Source organism: Sminthopsis crassicaudata, chromosome 3 (assembly GCF_048593235.1).
Source record: "Sminthopsis crassicaudata isolate SCR6 chromosome 3, ASM4859323v1, whole genome shotgun sequence".
In the NCBI taxonomy this organism is placed as follows: domain Eukaryota; kingdom Metazoa; phylum Chordata; class Mammalia; order Dasyuromorphia; family Dasyuridae; genus Sminthopsis; species Sminthopsis crassicaudata.
Window position 1 is genome coordinate 616,520,246 of NC_133619.1, and position 19,390 is coordinate 616,539,635.

General features: G+C 37.8%; 1 protein-coding gene across 1 annotated transcript in view; it reads left to right on the forward strand.

Annotated features, from left to right (window-relative positions):
- The window catches only part of CASP9 (caspase 9), a 31,984-nt gene that overhangs the window by 1,648 nt on the left and 10,946 nt on the right, over positions 1–19,390 (forward strand). Inside the window, 6 exon segments of the mRNA XM_074306198.1 lie at positions 3,762–3,975; positions 6,371–6,442; positions 13,555–13,601; positions 14,246–14,431; positions 16,825–16,914; positions 19,154–19,301. Coding sequence (XP_074162299.1) covers positions 3,762–3,975; positions 6,371–6,442; positions 13,555–13,601; positions 14,246–14,431; positions 16,825–16,914; positions 19,154–19,301 — 757 coding nt within the window.

The following is a 19,390-nucleotide window of genomic DNA, read 5'->3' on the forward strand; positions in this document are numbered from 1 at the left end:
AATACAGAGTGCCCTTTCTGCTATATTCATCCATCCATCCATCCACATAGTTATTTATCTCTTTCTATATCTGTCTAACTGTCCATCTATCTAGCTGTCCTTCCTCCCTCCCTCCCTCCCTCCCTCCCTCCCTCCTTCCCTCCCTCCTTCCCTCCTTCCCTCCCTCCTTCCTTCCTTCCCTCCCTCCCTCCTTCCTTCCTTCCTCTCTCCCTCCCTCCCTCCCTCCTTCCCTTCCCCTTCCTTCCTTCCTTCCTTCCTTCCTTCCTTCCTTCCTTCCTTCCTTCCTTCCTTCCTTCCTTCCTTCCTTCCTTCCTTCCTTCCTTCCTTCCTTCCTTCCTTCCTTCCTTCCTTCCTTCCTTCCTTCCTTCCTTCCTTCCTTCCTTCCTTCCTTCCTTCCTTCCTTCTCCATCCATCCTAGCCGTTTATCTATCTATCTATCTATCTATCTATCTATCTATCTATCTATCTATCTATCTATTCTATATATATACAATGCCTACTGTACTGTTACTACCAGATTGGGGTTGGGGTTGGAGCCCAGTTTCCCAGACTCATTCTTTCTCTCTTCATGTCTAACTTGTTGCTAAGAAGCATATCCCCCCTCTCACTTCCTCAGTGGAAATCTTTAAAGGTTTATTCCTTTTCTTTTCTTGTGTTTATTTTGTAAATAGTTCTCCTGATTTTGTTTACTTTGCTCATCCAGGTCTTCCTCAGTTCCTATGAATTCCTTCTAACTCACAGAATTCTGTGGTGTAACAATAGTCTATTTCTTTCACAATTAAAAAAAAAAATAATGCTTTTTATTTTCAAAATACATGCAAAAATAGTTTTTAGCACTCACTCTTGCAAAACCTTATGTTTCAGGTGTTTTTCTCTCCCTTCCTTTCCCCTCCTCTCCCCTTCCCCCCAGACAAGAAGTTATCCAATATAGGTTAAAAATGACATTCAGTTTCTTAAACTGGCCCCCAAATTGATAGGCATCCATTTTCTGTCTTTTTAGTTGACATTATAAAAGTGCTGCTAGAAATCATTTTGGGGTCTGTGCTACTTTTCCTTCTGCTTTAACTTCCTTGGGATGTAGGACTATTAGTGATATTGTTGGATCAAAGAGTATAATTAATGATCCTTTGGGTATAATTCCAAATTACTTTCCTGAGTGGTTGGGCCAATTACAGTAATTAGGATAACTGTTGTATCACTGCCTTTCCAATATTTAACGCTAATTAGTCAATATCTTGTTATCTTTGCCAGCCTGATGGAGGTGAGATAAAACCTGGGAGTTATTTTAATTTGCATATCTTTTATTTTTAGTGAATCAGAATATTTTAAATTTCGTGTTGAGAGTTTGCAGGTAGACAGAGCACTGGGTGTAGAATCAGAAAGGCCTGAATTCAAATTTGACCTCAAATATGTATTAACTGTGTGACCCTGTCTACCCCAGTTTTTTCAACTGTAAAATGGGGTTTGTAATAGCACCTACTTGCCAGGGTTGTTTTGAAGATCAAATAAAAATTATTATTTGTAAATTGCATTGTATAGTGCCTAGTACATAGGATATGCTTAACAAGTACTTATTCACTTCTTTTAAAAACTGTTCATTTTCTTTTGGCTACTTACAAATAATACTTTTAAAAATCAGTGCACTTCTCTTGGAGTTGTGAACTGATTCAACCATTCTTGGAGAGCAATTTGAAACTATGCTCAAAGAGTTATAAAACTTTATACCTTTTCATCCAGTAATACCACTGGTAGATCTATATCCCAAAGAGATTTTTTACTGTTGGATTTTATTAGTGATATATAAAAATGCTGATGATTTATGTGGATTTTTTTTTTTTTTTTTTTTTTTTTTTTTTTTTTTTTTTTTGGTATCCTGCAACTTTGCTAAAGTTGTGGATTATTTCTAATAGCTTTTTAGTAGAATCTCTGGGATTCTCTAAGTATACCATCATATCCACAAAGAGTGATAGTTTGGTTTCCTCATTACCTACTCTAATTCCTTTAATCTCTTTTTCTTCTTTTATTGCCAAAGCTAGCATTTCTAGTATAATATTGAATAGTAATGGTGATCTTATTGAGAATGGTTCTAGTTTATCCCCATTACATATGATGCTTGCTGATGGTTTTAAATAGATGCTACTGATTATTTTAAAGAAAAGTCCATTTGTTCCTATACTCTCAAGTGTTTAATAGGAATGGATGTTGGATTTTATCAAATGCTTTTTTTGCTCCTATTGAGATAATCATATGTTTTTTGCTAATTTGGTTATTGATATAGTCAATTGTGCTAATAGTTTTCTTGATATTGAACCAGCCCTGCATTCAGCCCTACTTGGTTGTGGTGTATTATACTGGGGATGATTTTCTGTAGTCTCTTTGCTAATATTTTATTTAAGATTTTTGCATCAATATTCATTAGGGAGATTGGTCTATAATTTTCTTTCTCTGAAGAAAGTACCATGTCTGTGTCATAAAAGAAATTTGGTGTAGGACTTCTTCAGTCCCTATTTTTTCAAATAGTTTATTTATCTAGTATTGAAGTTAATTCTTCTTTAAATGTTTGGTAGAATTCACATGTAAATCCATCTGGTCCTGGAGATTATTTTTTAGGGAGTTGATTAATAGCTTGTCCTATTTCTTTTTCTAAAATGGGACTATATAAGTAATTTATTTCCTCTTTTGTTAATCTGGGCAACCTATACTTTTGTAAGTATTCCTCCATTTCACTTATGTTGTCAAATTTATTGGCATAAAATTGGGCAAAGTTAACTTCTGATAATTGCTCGTTTCCTCTTCATTGGTGGATAGTTCTCCCCTTTCATTTTGAGACTAACAATTTGATTTTCCTCTTTCCTTTCCAAAGAGATTTTTTTTAAAAGACAGAGAAATGGGGACAGAAAAATATTGTACAAAAATATTTATCACAAGGCCCAGCTTATTGATGCAGTGGATAGATCACCAGCCTTGAAGTCAGGAGGCCCTGAGTTCAAATCTGGCCTGAGACACTTAATACTTCTAGCTGTGTGACCCTGGGCATGCTACTTAACCTCAATTGCCTCAACAACAACCACAAAAAAATTAGCACAGCTCTTTTTGTGGTGGTTAATAATTGAAAACTGAGGGAATGTCCATTAATTGGGAATGGATGTACAAGTATAATTACATTGGAATATTAGTGTGCTATAAGAAATGGTGAGCAGAATGATTTTTAAAAACCTGAAAAAACTTAGACAAACTGCTATCTAGTGAAGTAAGCAGAATCAGGAGGACATTATACATAGTAACAGAATATTGTGTAGTGAACAACTGTGGATGACTTAGCTATTTTCAGCAGTACACTGATAAAAGAACTCATGAGGAAAAATGCTTCCAGAGAAAGAACTGATAACTGATTAACAATTAAAGTACATTTTCTTCATTTTCTTTTTTTGTTTTATTTTGTTCAAGTTTTATTGTACAAAATGATTATTATGGAAATGTTTTATCTGATTGTACATGTATAACCTATATCATATTTCTTACTATTTCAAGGAGTAGAGAGGAGAGGGAAGGAAAGCTAGAATTTGGAACTCAAAATAAAAAAAATAAAAAAAATGTTAATGTTAAAAATTGTTTTTATCTGTAATTGGGGAAAAATAAAATATTATTAATTTTTAAAAAATGAGTGTGGTTTATATAGTTCTGGCCAGTTGGGAAATGGAGAATGAGTGGAAGCCATTGGGTAATTGATGTGTCTCCTTTCTTTGCGTTTTTACAAACAGAGCGCTGGTACTCGCAGAGATCAGGCTAGGCGATTGATCACAGATCTTCAGACTAGAGGGAAGCAAGCATTTCCCATCTTCATTTCTTGTCTGGAAGACACTGACCAATGGGATCTAGCAGCTCTGCTCCGTGAAGGTAACACAACCCAGCAACTGGAAACTGTTGACATCGAACCAGTTGAGATGAACAGATCTGAGGGAGCAAGTGGCACAAGTAAGTCCTGAAAGATGGGCTAGAGTTGTATCAGAGGGAGAGGTTGGGGCCCTGGGTTCTGACAGCTAGGGGTGCAGAGAACACTGGACCTGGACTCTGTGACCCTGGATTAGCCTCTTAATCTTGGTTAACCTCAGTTTTCTTATCTATTTATGGGGATAACAAAATGGCACTTCCTAGGGTTGTTGGGGTAGATTAAATGAGCTAATATTTGTAAACTGTGAAATACTATATAATGTATAAATGCCAGAATTCAAAATTATTGATACTCTTGATCTTGGCTAGAGAGAAGATGAACTAGATATTTGCAAGGATGTTCAGGATTTTAAAAGTTATCTGTTCTTGTTCTGTTGTGAGACATAAACCATACTTAGGAAGTGAGATTTTGAACATGCGGTGGGCTTTTTAAAAAAAAATACCAAAACTGTGGAATTATAAATGTTAAAAATTGGTAGGAACTTCAGAGGCCATCTAGTTTAACTTACCCATGTTGTATGAAATTCATAGACCCACAGAATCTCAGGCAACTAGGTAGTATAGTAGATAGAATTCTGGATCTGGAGTCAAGGATCCCTGAGTTCAAATAATTATATGATGCTAGGTAAATCATCTGACCTCTGTTTGCCTCAATTTGGTCATCTGAAATATGGGATGATAAGAGGATCTCCCAGGGTTGTTTTGAACATTCAGTGAGATAGTAATTGTAAAGTGCTCAGCACGTGGTAGGTACTATGTAAATGCTTTAAAAAATAATAATTAATTTAATTAATTTTTACAAAAATTTTATGCATAGGTACATAGGTAATTTTTCAGCATTGACAAGTGCAAAACCTTTTGTTCCAACTTTTCCCCTCCTTCTCCCCACCCTTTCCTTCAGATGGCAGGTTGACCAATACATGTTAAATATGTTAAAATATAATTTAAATACAACATATCTATACTTGTCCAAAGAGTTATTTTGCTGGTCCTGTGTAAATGCTTATTCAGCCCTTCAAAATAGTGAAGGCACTTCATGAACCACGGACTCTAACCTTTAAGTAGGTCTTTTACAGTTATCTGCCAAGTGTTCATCCAGCCTTTGTTTAAAGAGCCTTTCAATTTTCATTATTACAAAGTTTTAGATTAGAGTAAAACTAATCCCTGTTCCATATGGCAGCTCTTTAGAACCTTGAATATTATATCTCTGTTGTATCTCTCAAGTTTTTTCTTCAGTCTAAACATCTCTTCTTTGATGGATCATCCAATATCCTCAGCATCCTTAAAGACTTGAGATTGTATCTTAGCTCTGTGTCTGAGCATGGAAAAACCCTTTTCTAGGCTTGTGGGATTGTTGGCTAGTGGCCTTGAAACTGTAGTGAAACTTTTTTAGGGAGTCATGAGGGTCAGTGCTTATTTATTTGGGTTCTTGAGGCTGGGGTCAGCATTAAAGAGTCAATTAAGAATAAAACAAATAGCTGTTTATTCTGGCCAGCAGGAGCAGATTGTATGGTGGGCAGAAGTCTACCTCAAATATGACATAAAATTAAGAGTAGCAGTCATAAGCTAGCATTATTCAAAGTAAAATAGTGTGAAACAAAGAAAAGAAAGATGACTATAACATACAGATGGTTCTATAAAAAGAATAGCATATTTTTTGGAGAAAAATATATATTCTTAGCTATTATAGATAAAGGATTTATCATCTGAACCGAGTTAGTTTTCCCCGACAGAATTAGAACCTAAGATTTTAAGTTGGTGGTTTTCTTTCTTTTCTCCCACACTTTATTTTTCTCTCTGTGCAAGCTCTCAAGACTTGGTTTGAAATACCAAGAGATTTTTCAAGACTCGAGTTGGGAGAGAACTTAGAGATCCTTTGGTCCTATCCTTTCATCTTGCATCATCCTTGGCCATCTTCCTTATTCTCCCTTCACCAGTCTTCCATTCACTTTATCCATTTATTTATTTATTTCATTTTTCTGGTTCCTGGTGGACCACTTAACAAATCACTGTTTTTATTACAGAGCTTGCTGACTCTTGTGTCTCAGGACCCAAGTTCACCTTTCTCCCTCACTAGATTGATGTCTTTAAATAAATAATCTATTTCACTGATCTTAGTTTGTTATTTGTACAACGAGTTTCTTGATGGCCTCTGAGGTCCTTTCCTGTTCTTATGATAATTTATTCTTTGATGTACCACAATGATTGTCTTGGTCCAATGGTGCTTTGGGGTGAGGGTAGAAATAGAACTATGTTTTTTTAAAATTAAATTTCCTTTTTTAATTTATCTTTTGGAATTAACAAATATCAACAAAAATGAACATTTCAACTTGTGAAGAATGGGGAGAAAATTGTCTATGAAACCTTGAATCTCAGAAGTAGGCCTTTCTTCAGAAAAAATGAACTGTTTCTCTTACAGATGAGAAGATTCCCACCAGCAAGAAAGAAGAACAAAAAGAACAAGGAACATCATCCTTGGATGTCGGAGAGGGTATGTATGCTCAGTTCTTACTTGTGCTCAATGTAACTTCCCTATGTGATTAGAATTCATGGTCTTTTTTTTTTTTTTTCTTTTTTCTTTTTAAACCACCACAAATTTGTTATTTGAATGAAAATCTTTTCCAGCAGATGACATAATTTCTGACCTCTTCCTTTCTCATCCTTTAAAGTTGACTTTTGTTTTCATATCAGTTTCTTTTTTTTATTTTTAAGTTTTTTTCCCATGTTATTTTTTTTAAGCTTTTTATTTTCAAAACATGCACGGGTAGTTTTTCAACATTGACTCTTGCATACCCTTATGTTCAGATTTTCCCCTCCTTCCCTCTACCCCTTCCCAAGCACTACAATATATGTTATATATATTAAAATATATCACATCAGTTTGTAAATATCTTCCTACTACTTTCACTCACTGAACCTTCCTTGTAATCAAAAGAAAACCACAATTAACAGCCTTCTTTAATTTACCTGAATTTCCTGAGGGAAAAGTCGAGTTAGCCTTTCACCTTGGCTTACTCTATGAAAGAAAAACTCTATATTCACTTTAGCCAAAGTCAGTCAGAGATAATTTATTAATTCCTGTCTGTGGGTGGTAATCTTTGCTTACAGACTTCTTGATCACTCAAGTAATTTCCTCTTACATTTATAATAATCCTAAAACAGAAGACAACATTCTATTATAGAGTGAAACAAGGTCTAATTCAAGCTCAACTTTTTTGGATGAATTTAAACAGAAATAATAATGTCAATATCATCACGCCCTCTGGAATAATATCTTCCTGAGACTCTTTTTAACTATGGGCCTTTCATTTTGGTCAAAGATAAGTAAAGAGATTCTCTTCTCTACCATCTTGGCTCGGCCTCCCTAAATAAAGAGATTCTTCTCTTACTTGGAATAAACCAGACCTTATTGAACATTTTGGTCTTAAGATCCCTTTACTCTCTTAAAAATTATTGAATAGCATTATCCAAAGAGTTTTTATTGATGTGGAAATGTTTGATCTCTCAATATTTGTGTATTAGAAATTAAAACATAAATATTTGCTTATTAATTCAGTTAAAAATAACAAAAACATACCTGCTACATGTTATAAATACATTTTTAATGAGAAATAACTATATTTTCCACAAAAAATTAGTGGGTTGAGTGCATTGTTTTCCATAGTTTTGCAAACTTCTTTAATATCTGGCTGAATAGAATACAGTTGGACTCTCAGATTTGTTTCTGTATTCAGTCTCTTGTGATATGTTGTTTTTATTGAAATATTTCTGGAAAATGTGACTTTACACAGACACTTAGAAAAGAAAAGAGAATTTTAAGAGGCAAATAACATCTTAATATCATTATAAAAATAACTTGGGCCTTGCAGACCTTCTAGGCACCTCTGTAGGTCATTGGACCATTCTTTGAGAATCTAAATTAAACAAAGACACTTCCACATTTAATTTGGATACCATAAAGAAGCCTGAATCTCTCAGTTTCAGAGAATCCAGTTCCCTTCTTGGAACTGAATAAATAATTTCAAGAAAGCTGATTAAATCTTTGATCCAAGTGAGATCAAAGACTTCTGGGACTCTGGCATAATAAATATTTCTTATTATCTCAGAACACAGCTGAGGTCTTAGCCCATAAGCTTCTTAGGAACTGGGATTATTTCATTTTTTTCATTGTACCCCCAGGGCCTGGCCTTGGGCCCAGTTTAACAAATTCTTATGAATTCATATTTACCTCCAACCAGGAGAAGTCTGGCCTCTGTTCCCTTCTCAATTATGCCAGAGCCATTTTGTTTCTAGAACCATCTAAGGCCCTGAAAGAAGGATATAAGTATATATATAGAGAGGGACCTCCTGGTTTCCTGGGCAAGAGTGCTGGACTAGAGATTAGATGAGCTGGGGTTCCACATCCACACTAGGCATTTACAGTGCCAGTAAACCAGACTGAGAACTGTGAAATGAGCCTGGAGAGAGTACTAATTAATGAAGGAAGACAGAGGCAGATTTCTCTGAACATTCTTCCGTTGTCACAAAACATAGAAAACACTTTTAATGGGACTTCTGACTGATTGTGATTCTGTCAACAAGGAAAAGATCTAAAGCAATGAACTATTTTGAGAGTTTGGGATCATTCAATTGGAACAGAAGAAGAGAATCAATTCCCAGAATATTCTTCACACACCAGAACCTTAAAGAAAATATTCTTTGTTCCCACTTCAGTTCTTACTTTGTATTATTTACAAAGCAAGAAAAACAAAACCAGTTACAGACATTTGTAGTTAAGCAAAACAAATTCCTGCATTGGCCATGTCCAAAACTAGACCTCAATCTACCTTCTGATACCATAGGGTCTTTTTCAAGAAATGGGTTATGTATTTCCTCCTGAGTCCTCTGGAATTATGGTTGTTTTTTTGGATTGCTTATCTTTACAATATGCCTGTTTTGTATAAGTTGGTCTCCTGGTTTGCTTCTGTTTATATAATTCTTCCCAGCTTTTCTGAAACCATCCACATCCTCCTCATTATTATTTTTACAGCACAATAGTATTCCATCACATGCATGTTTCATACTGTTTAACCATTCTCCAGTTGATGGGAACCTCCTCATTTTCCATTCCATTCCCCAATGAAAAAGCTGCTTTTCACATCTTTGTTCCTCAAAGCCCAAAGCTCATTCTTTGATCTCTTTGGGATACAGGACTAGTACCAGCATCACAGGGTCAAAGGGATGTACATATAATAGCTTTGGGAGCATAGTCCAGACTGATAATCAGACTAGTTTCTAGCTCCACCCAAGTTGTATTAATGTATCTGTTTTTCTACAACTCAATATTTGTCATCTTCCCCCTCCCCTTTTAAAAATTTTTTGTCAACTTTGCCAATTGGATGAGTAAGATAGTACCTCAGAATTGTTTTAATTTGCATTTCTCTAATTATTGGTGAGCTAGAGAATTTTTCCTTTTCCTTTCCTTTTCTTAAAAAAAATTTTTTTTTTTGGAGGCAGTTGATATTGTTACTTGCTTAGGGTCACACAGCTTAGTATCTGAGGCTGGATTTAAATTCAGGTCCTCCTAAGTCTTGGGCTGATAGCCATGAAAAGTGTTTGTTTATATCCTTTGACTATTTATCATTTGAAGAATGAGAGCCTACTCTTTTCCACGATCCTCAGGAACTCCTCTTGATACTTCCTCTTTGTGCTGCTCATTTTAATTATTTCTTGTGCTTCATCAGTGAACTTTTCCTAGAGCTCTCTGAGTACACGTTTTAGGCTTTTGAAAGAGATTTTTTTGGGGAATCATCATCACCAAGACCCTGAATTTCTTCCATAGTATCCTTTTTAGCCATTTCCAGGCCTTTGGTATTTTCAAAGCCCAAAGTTCTCACTTTTCCTCACTTTTGTTGTCTCAGTTCCACCTATCATGTGGAGGTCAACAGCCCCTCCAATTTCTTGTTTCTGGTCCTTAAAGGGTTAATGTTTGGACAACCTATTCTTACATCAAACTCTAGCTTCTTGGTGCTAGTGATGATCCCTTCTTTCTTGGCCCCCACAGTGTTCTTCAAAGCCAAGCAGAAGTGATATATTGTACAAGAGGCCTTTTCTGATCCACAGCCCTGTCCCCTGTTAATAGTAGTCTGAGTGCTATTCTGGAAATTCCTGTATAGAGACTTTATCTTTACTTTATATTAAATAAATATTACATTTACTTTATTTCTTTATATTATAATAAATAAGTAAAATAAATATATAAAATATTATATTAATATATGATATAAAATTAAAATGCTATATATTGATTGTAATCTTCAGTATCAGCTGGGCTTTTTTGTTATGTCTTAGTGCTTGGTGCTTAATATAGAGCTTAGTAACTTAAGTTAAGTTGATGTCTGTGTCATACCTATATTTAAAATAATTAAATCACTTTATTATAACAATCACTTTCCATTAGATATCTCTGAATGAATGTACAAAAATGATGAAACTTCATTTAAGTGATTACAATGGGCCAGGAGTTATGCGCGGAAGATAAAAATGACAAGCAAGGAAATTTGTACAAAAACTTTTAAACTTAATATTATCAAAATTATCTATTTTGTGACCAATAATGATCTCTAGTTCTACTTTGGTCATAAATTCCTCCCTACTCCACAAATATGAGAGGTAAACTATCCTGTGTTCTTCTAATTTGTTTATAATCTATTCTTTATGTCTAAATCATGAACTCATTTCAACCTTATCTTGGAATATGGTGTTAAGTGGGGGTCCATGCCTAGTTTCTGCCATACTAATTTCCAGTTTTCCCAGCAGTTTTTGTCAAATAGTGTATTCTTATCCCCAAAGCCGGGGTCTTTGGATTTGTCAAACACTAGATTGTCATAGTCATTGACTATTTTGTCCTTTGAACCTAACTTATTCCACTGATCACCTAGTTTATTTCTTAACAAATGCTTTTGGTGACTGCTGCTTTATAACATAGTTTTAGGTCTGGCATAGCTAGGCCACCTTCATTTGCTCTTCTTTTTTTTTTTTTTATTATTAGTTCTCTTGAAAGTCTTGACCTTTTGTTCTTTCAGATACATTTATTGTTATTTTTTCTAGGTCATTAAAATAGTTTCTTGGGAGTCTGATTGGTATAGCACTAAATAAATAGATTAGTTTAAGGAGTAGTGTAATCTTTATTATATTCACTCGACCTGTCTATGAGCACATAATATTTCTCCAGTTGCTTAGAGCTGACTTTATTTGTGTGGAAAGTGTTTTGTAGTTTTGCTCATATAGTTCCTGACTTTCACTTGGCAGATAAATTCCTAAATATTTTATACTATCAACAGTTATTTTAAATAGAATTTCTTTTTGTATCACTTGCTGCTGGATTTTGTTAGGGATGTATAAAAATGCTAATGACTTAAGTGGATTTATTTGTATCCTGCAACTTTGCTAAAATTGTGGATTATTTCTAATAGCTCTTTAAGAGAATCTCTGGGGTTCTCTAAGTGTACCATCATATCATCTGTAAAGAGTGATAATTTGGTTTCCTCATTACCTACTCTAATTCCTTTAATCTCTTTTTCATGTCTTATTGCCAAAGCTAGCTTTTCTAATACAATATTGAATAGCAATGGTGATAGCTAGAAACTGAACTGGGGTGGAGGATAGGATCAAATAGAATTTTTTTCTTCCTTCCTTTCCAGTTTTCTTATACTTCATTCTCCTCCATGTACATAATAATTTTCTGCCTTGTTTCTCGACTCCAGGCTTTCCCCCTGGTGGTCTCCCATGCTTAGAATGCTCTCCCCTCTCCCCTGTGACCCCTGGCTTCTTCCAAGATTCAGCTCAGATCCCTCAGATCTTCTGTAAGATCCCTCTGCGATTATCTCCTATTTACATCATATTTATTTTGGCATGTTCCCTGCTTCTGCCCTTTAGAGTGTAAACTCCATGAGGGCAGGGACCAGAGTTCCAATGCTCAGGACACTGCCTACTACATGATGTTTCAGAAATGCTTGTTGACTGACAACCTTATATGGAGATACCCCAGAAAAGGCATGGTGGGTGTCGGTCTAGGGAAGATGGTGTGAGCTCTGATTAATCAGAAGTTCAGGATCCGGGGTGGGAGTCTGTTGTTGGAGTCAAGTTCTCTTGAAGTCTTTCTCTAAAAAAAGAAAAAAATAATCAGTCATATGCCAACATTTATGAGTGACAGCACATTGTACTTTTGGAGTTCACCACTTCCTTAACATTTTTAAAAATATCTTTTTTTATTTCCTCCTCACTCCCCTACTCAAGAATTGAGATTTGTAATAAAAGTTTACTATTTCTTTTTTTTTTGCTGAGATAATTGGGGTTAAGTGACTTGCCCAGGATCACACAGCCAGGAAGTGTCAAGTGTCTGGGGCCACATTTGAATTTAGGGCCTCCTGACTTCAGGGCTGGTGCTCTACCCACTGTGCCATGCAGCTGCCCCATTTTGCCATTTCTTAAAAGAAAGGAAGTGAATGACAAACATGGAGTTAGCTTAGTGATAATCCCCTGGACGCAAGTCAACCATTGTGGATTCAGTGGAATTCTGTTGTCTTTCCTTCCTGCCTTCTTTCCATCATGGTTGCCATTTTATGTTTTGTTCATTTGGTCCTGATTTCTTTGCTCTTTGTTCATTCGAATCTTTCCATGTTTCTCTGAATTCCTCATCTGCACTATTTCATGTTGTTGTTTTCACTTATTTTCAGTCATGTCTGACTCTTCATGACTCCATTTGGGGTTTTCTTGACAACGATACTAGTGTAGTTTTCCATTTCCTTCTCTAGCGCCTTTCTTTCTTACAACACTGATATTTCCTTATATTCTAGACCATGAGTTTGATCAGTGACTATATCTCTAGTATTGTGATCATTTTGGGACAGCACATTTTATTTTTTAATAGTATTTTACTTTTGGAAATACATGCAAAGATAGTTTTCAACATTAACCTTTGCAAAACTTTGTATTCCAGATTCTCCCCTTTTCCCCCTCCCTAAGTCAGCAAGCAGTTTGATAAAAGTTAAGATGTGCAATTCATCTAAATATATTTCCATATTCATGGGACAGCACATTTTAAGAAGGATAGAGCTACACTGGAGAAAATCCCAACGGAGGGCAGCCATGGTGAACGGGGAGGCAGTGATCTATATGATAACTGTGCTCAACTGTGTGAAGTACTATGGGTGTTATGTTTGGTCTCAGGGCAGAACTAGGAGGGCATTAAGCATCAAAATGGTAAATACAAGCATCTATTAAGCACCTACCTTGTACCACTGTGCTCATCCCTGGGGATGTAAAGAAAGCTAAAAATACATGGTGACGAGCTCATGAGCTGATGGGGGGACAACATGCAAAGAACTATGGAAAAACAAGCTATACACAGAAGAAATTAGGTGGGGGATCTTTTTTTTCAGTTACAGGTTGGAGCTGATGGTAAGCAGTGTCCTATCCTGCTTGTAGATTTTTTGGTTCTGAATTTACTGGATTTTATTTTTCAGCTTTTTGCTCTTACGAATACTTGTGCTGTGAATGGGTTAGTGCAAATGGGCTTATTCTTTCTATTCATACCTTGTTTTTTTGAAATGCTTAACACAGGTGCTGTTGGGCCTCCACAGGCCAAAGGTGGGAAAAATCTTGGTATGGTGAGTATTAAGTATTAGTCCACTCTCCCCTTTGTGTTCTTCATCGACCTTGTACCAGTCCCTGCCCACAGATATTTCCCTGTAGGGCTAATGAAAAGGCAACTAACTGTTTCTAAGATTATATTATTATTCTCCCTAGCATCATGTAAAATTATTTTGATGGCTTTCATTTTTCCATCCTCCTTTTCTCAAATATGTCCTCTTCTCCCACACCTTTGAGAGACATCCCCAATAACAAAAAATAAAACTGAAAAAAAAATAGCTCAGCAAAATTGATCAATGTTCCATTTGCATGGTTCCCCAAACTGTACAAAGAAAGGATTGAGGTACATTTTCTCCTTTTTTCTTGGAGACTAAACTGGGTCATTATAATTAGTATTCAGTTTTTAAATCTAATTTTAAATTTAAATCAAATTAAGTTTAAATTTTATATCAGTTCTTGTTGTTCTTGTTTTTTTTTTTTTTTTTTTTTTTTTGAGGTTTGTTTTTCCTGGTTCTGTTTGTTTTATTCTACATCTGTTCACATTGGTTTTCTTATAGGAGCCCTGATTAGCATCATCACACCCAAGTAATTAGCGTGATCCGTTCCAAGGGTTGTTTTCTCTTTGGGGAGCTGGCCCGGGTTCTCCTTTTCCCTCTTCCAGGTTGGACAGGTGTATCCTCTGACCTCAGACCCATGTGGCTACTGCCTCATCATCAACAATGTGGACTTCAGTGCTGCTTCAGGCCTTTCTGTCCGAACTGGCTCCAACATTGACTGTGAAAAGATGCAGAAACGCTTCCAAGCACTGCATTTTGCTGTGGAGGTCGAGTGCAATCTGACTGCAAAGGTAATGTTTTTTTTGGGGCCAGCTTCCCTGGGAGAGGCAGGGCCTGGCCAGGGCGGCTAACCACACATCTCCTCATTGACCTCTGTTCTCTCCAACCAAGGTCAGACACAAAATGCAAGTGGAGGCTGGAGAACTAGACCGAGATGGGAAAAAATCAAGGAGATGGACCCCTGTGCTCCCCCATAGCAGGAAGTAGGGGCAGGCCAGACTGGGAGACAGTGGCAGCCTGGATAGTGGATAGAGCTTAGGTTTGGAGCTAGGAAAACTTGCAAATTCTTCCTCTGATACTTAGTAGCTATGTGATCTCCCCGTCTCTATTCCTTAGAGACCCTGTCTTTCTGAATTCATGCTCAGAGGACACCTTTTCCACAAAGTCTTCCCTTAGGAATCATTATGTGGTCTATTTACAAAGATGATCCGGGGGAAAAAAGAACCTATATGTATTTAAAAATTTTTTTTGTTTTTTAAATAATAAGTTTTTATTTTTTCAAAATACATGCAAAGATAGTTTTCAGCGTTCACCATTGCAAAACCATTTGTTCCAAATTTTTCTACCTCCTTCCTCCCACCCTCTCCCTTAGACAGCAGTCTAATATACGTTAGACATGTGCGATTCTTCTAAATGTATTTCCATATTTATCATGTTGCACAAGAAAAATCAGATCAAAAAGGAAAAAAAAAAAATGAGAAAGAAAAAACCAGCAAACAAACAACAACAAAAGGTGAAAATACTATGTTGTGATCTACATTTAGTCCCCATAATAATCTCTCTGGATGTGGATGGCATTTTCCATCACAAGTCTATTGGAATTAGCCTGAATCATCTCATTATGGAGAAGAGCCAAGTCCATCAGAATTGATCATCACATAGTCTTGTTGTTGCCATGTACAATGTTCTATTGATTCTACTTACTTATTTGCCTCAGTTTCCTCATCTGTAAAAAGTGAGCTGGAGAAGGTAATAGTAACATACCTTAATATCTTTGCCAAGAAAATCATAAATGGTGTTACAACGAGTCAGACACAACTGAAAACAATTGAATTAATATCTCTGACAAGTGGTCAGGCCTCTGTTTGATTATTTCCACTGATGGGGAGCTCACTATATCTTTGTGGAGCTAATTCCACTTTTGGGTGTTTTTCATTATTAAGAAATTTTCTTTATATTTGTTAAATAGCCCCAACGGACAGTCTATTCTAACATCTTTGAGAGAAATGAAGTTAAGATAAGAAATGGCCTTGCTCCATGGAGTTTATAGTCTATTAGGGAATAGGACACTAACGCAGATGTTTATTGTAGATATTATAGGATAAAATAATAATCACAGATGGCCATTTTCTGGCGGTGTTATTCAGTCATAGCTGACTCTTCCTGATCTCATTTGGGGATTTTCTTCTGGAATGGTTTGCTATTTCCTTATCCAGCTCATTTTACAGATGGGGAAACTGAGGTAAACAATTGAGCGATTTGGCCAAGGTAAGTGTCTTGAGGTTGGATTGAACTCATGAAGATGCGTCTTCCTGACTCCAGAATCAGTGCTCTATCTTCTTCACCATCTTGCTGCTTAAGATTCAAGTAGGAAAGTCATTCTGGACAGGCAAAAAAATCAAGGAAGACTTTAATAAAAATCCTAAATTCCTAATCTTAGCATTGTCTCCTCAAATAACCAGACCAAATATTTCCCTAGGTATCTTCATGTTATTTCTTGTTTTGGACTCTTTTTTTCTCTCTCAGAATTACCAGTTTAGTTTTAGACTTTATCGCGTCTCATCTAGATTATTCTATTAATCGCTCTCTCTTTTTTTTTTTTTTTCAAGTTATTTATTGTAAAAAAAACAAAATAGAAAAAAGACAAAAAAGGAAAATAAAAAACAAAACATTGTCATGTGCCCAACAGAACATCAGGGAGGTTTCAAAATATATAACAATAAATTTCTATTTCAAGAAAGCTCATGAAATAATAGAAGAAATTATACTCATGAGTGTCCATCTGCTTCCTTGTGGATTATTCTTTTGTTTTCTGTTGGGCATTTTTTACTTTATTCTTTTTTCCCTTTCATCCCCCCATCTCTCTAAAGCCAGGGAGTCTCTCAGTAAAGTGAAATTCTAACCAGAGAAGTCTATAGAGGGTCTTAGACGGTCCTGGGCCTCCATACTGAAAGCTTTCTTCAGATCTGGGGAGGGCCTAGCATGGGCCTGCACTGGATGAGTGGCCTGTGGTCTTCACTCTGGTTTTTTCCCCCTCTCCCAATGTCTGTCTTTGTTCCTGGTCACATTCTGGGTTCTGGCTTTTTCCTCCTGACAGTTGAACGGGGAGTCATGGGGGATGTGGGATGTCTTGGGGAGTCCGGGACCTCGGTCTTCTGACTTACAGTGGTCTTCTTGCCCACAGGCGATGGGAACAACCTTGCAGCACCTGGCCCAGAGGGACCACAGTGCCCTGGACTGCTGCGTGGTGATCATTCTATCTCATGGTCGTCAGGTAAAAACATTCTTTGGTGAAGGTCCCCTCAGGCTTCTGACTTGTCTGCCTGAAGTCTTAAAAAGACACATTTCTTAAATTCCCACCTGAGGCCCTCTCTGGGCTGGGAGATTCCAAGAGGGAAGTGAGACATTGCCCATCCTCAGGTTGCTTACATTCTCCTGGGGAGAAAGAGATTCACAGATTAGGAAGCCCCTGGTATACACAGAATGAGGGATCCCCATAGTTCTTGATGCTCTCTTACTTTTGGAATTACTCTTTTATTCTGTGCTTGGGAGGAAGAGACAGATTTTGTAACCAGATGTGCCTTCCCTTGTTTTGGAGAGCTCAGAGTATGAGTTCAGAACTTGCCAGCTGTGTGATCCTGGGCAGTTCCCTAACCTCTCTGTGCCTTCCATCCCCCCTGTGGAAGATGATGGCTTTGGTTTTGGTGACCTCTGATTTCCCTTCCAATTATAAAGCAAAGATCCTATGATCCTTCTGAATAAACTCCTGAAAATAATTAAAATCCTAAGATAAAGACCTGGATTGAAATTTTTAGAGGTCATTTGGTCCAATCCTCTGATTTTTTTTTATCCAGGACCTCTTCTCAGTCCTAAGGCAGTTTGAAGCTTTAATGGCTTATGTATTATTTATTGATTATTAAGACTTTGGGGACACTTGTGTATGGAAACTGAGCCCTAGAGTCACATAGCTGAAGAATATTAGAAGTGGGGTTTGAGCTCAGATACCTTGAATTCAACTCCTAAAGCCTTTCTACATCATCACTGTTCTTAGTCTACATTTCTGGGATACCTTACAGTTACAAAGATTATCCCCATTTTACAGGTGAGTTTACTGAGACAGACAGAATATTCCTCATGAACATCCTGTAGGGTCATGATTTGAGGGAGCGAGCCCAGTGATCCCATTTTTACATGGTCACCCAGCTTGATCATCTTACTTTTCAGTGCTCATGTGCAGTATTTGTAAAAGGACCACTCAGAACATCCTCCTAGCTTTTGTACCGACATTGCTTGTGGAGGATGAAGAAGTGGGTTTGTTCTATACAAAGTCTCCAGGAGCTTCCCAGTTAATTAAATTAACTCATCATAGACTGACAGAAGCAGCTGTTCTACTGGGATAGAGAAGCGGCTTTGGAGCCAGGAAGCCCTGAGTTCAAACTTTGCCTTTGAGGAATGCTTGTCTCATCCTGAGCCAGCCACTAATCTATCAGGGTCCCAGGTGACCAGGAAAGAGGAAATGATGGAGCAGGGGCAAATTTTGCCCTGGGAGATGTTATTTCCTTGCTGGGTTTCCTTCCCTACACTGGACTGATCCCCCAGGTTTGAGCTGCTCAAAAATGTACGTTCTGTAGAGTAGGTTGGAATAGTGGGGAGAGCCTCTGAGCCTGAAAAAGCTGGGTTCAAATCCTGACTCAGTCACTTCCTAGCCGTGTGATCCTGGGCTAGTGACTTTTCTCTCAGCCTCTGTTTTCCTAATCTGTAAAATGGACTTGACAATGAGGTCTACTTCTCGAGGTTGCTGAGAAGATCAAGTGAGATCCCCTAGGTAAGAGACTTTGCAAACCTTTCCACACCTTGTAGATGCTGGCTAGCATCAGCACACCTGACCATGCATCCTTCCAAAGGGGCTCCCAAAAGCCCAGGTAGCCCATCACAGCCTGGCCAGCTCTAGGTGTTAGCAAGTTCTTCCTGACATCACTCACTCTTCCCATCCCCCTGCTCTCAAAGGAAGGCTGAAGGCCTTAAAGGGTCACTTCCCTTCTGGGGCCTCCCAGGCTCCTTTGTCGAGTAGGACCTGGGGTCCATGGCCCTGCCCAGCCCAGGTCTGTGTCCCTGACTCTATCCCCCTTATCTCTTACAGGGAGAGCAGGGGACTTCCTTCCCCATGCCCATGGCCACAGCCCTGCCCCTGACACACAGCCCTGCCCCTGAGCCGGAGGGAGGAAGGATCCCCTTTGGGAACACTGGGCATGGGAGTCCTGGCACCTCGTGCTCTGAGGCAGCTTGACCTGGGGGGAGAGAGCACCATCCTTAGGGCCCTGGATTCAGATCCTGTCCCAGCCCTAACAGTCTCCTTTGTTGGGGGAGCCATTTAACTTCTGGGGGCCTCTTACCTCACCTATAAAACGGGGCTAGTAGAACCTCAGAGTGGGACTGTGTGCAGAAGTGCTCTGGAGACCCCCAAGGGCTGAAGAAAGAAGTGTGGGTTGTGACTTTTGTCATTCCTTCCTCAGTCCAGTCACATCCAGTTTCCTGGAGCCATCTGCGGCACGGACGGAGCCTCCATTTCAGTGGAGAAGATTGTGAACTTCTTCAGTGGGTCCAGATGCCCCAGCCTGGGAGGGAAACCCAAGCTTTTCTTTATCCAGGCCTGTGGTGGCGGTGAGTGCTTCCCCATCTCTCTGCTGCTGTCTCAGAACCCAGGAAAAAGCTTTTGTCCACTTCTCAGATCTCTCTTCCCTCTCAAATCA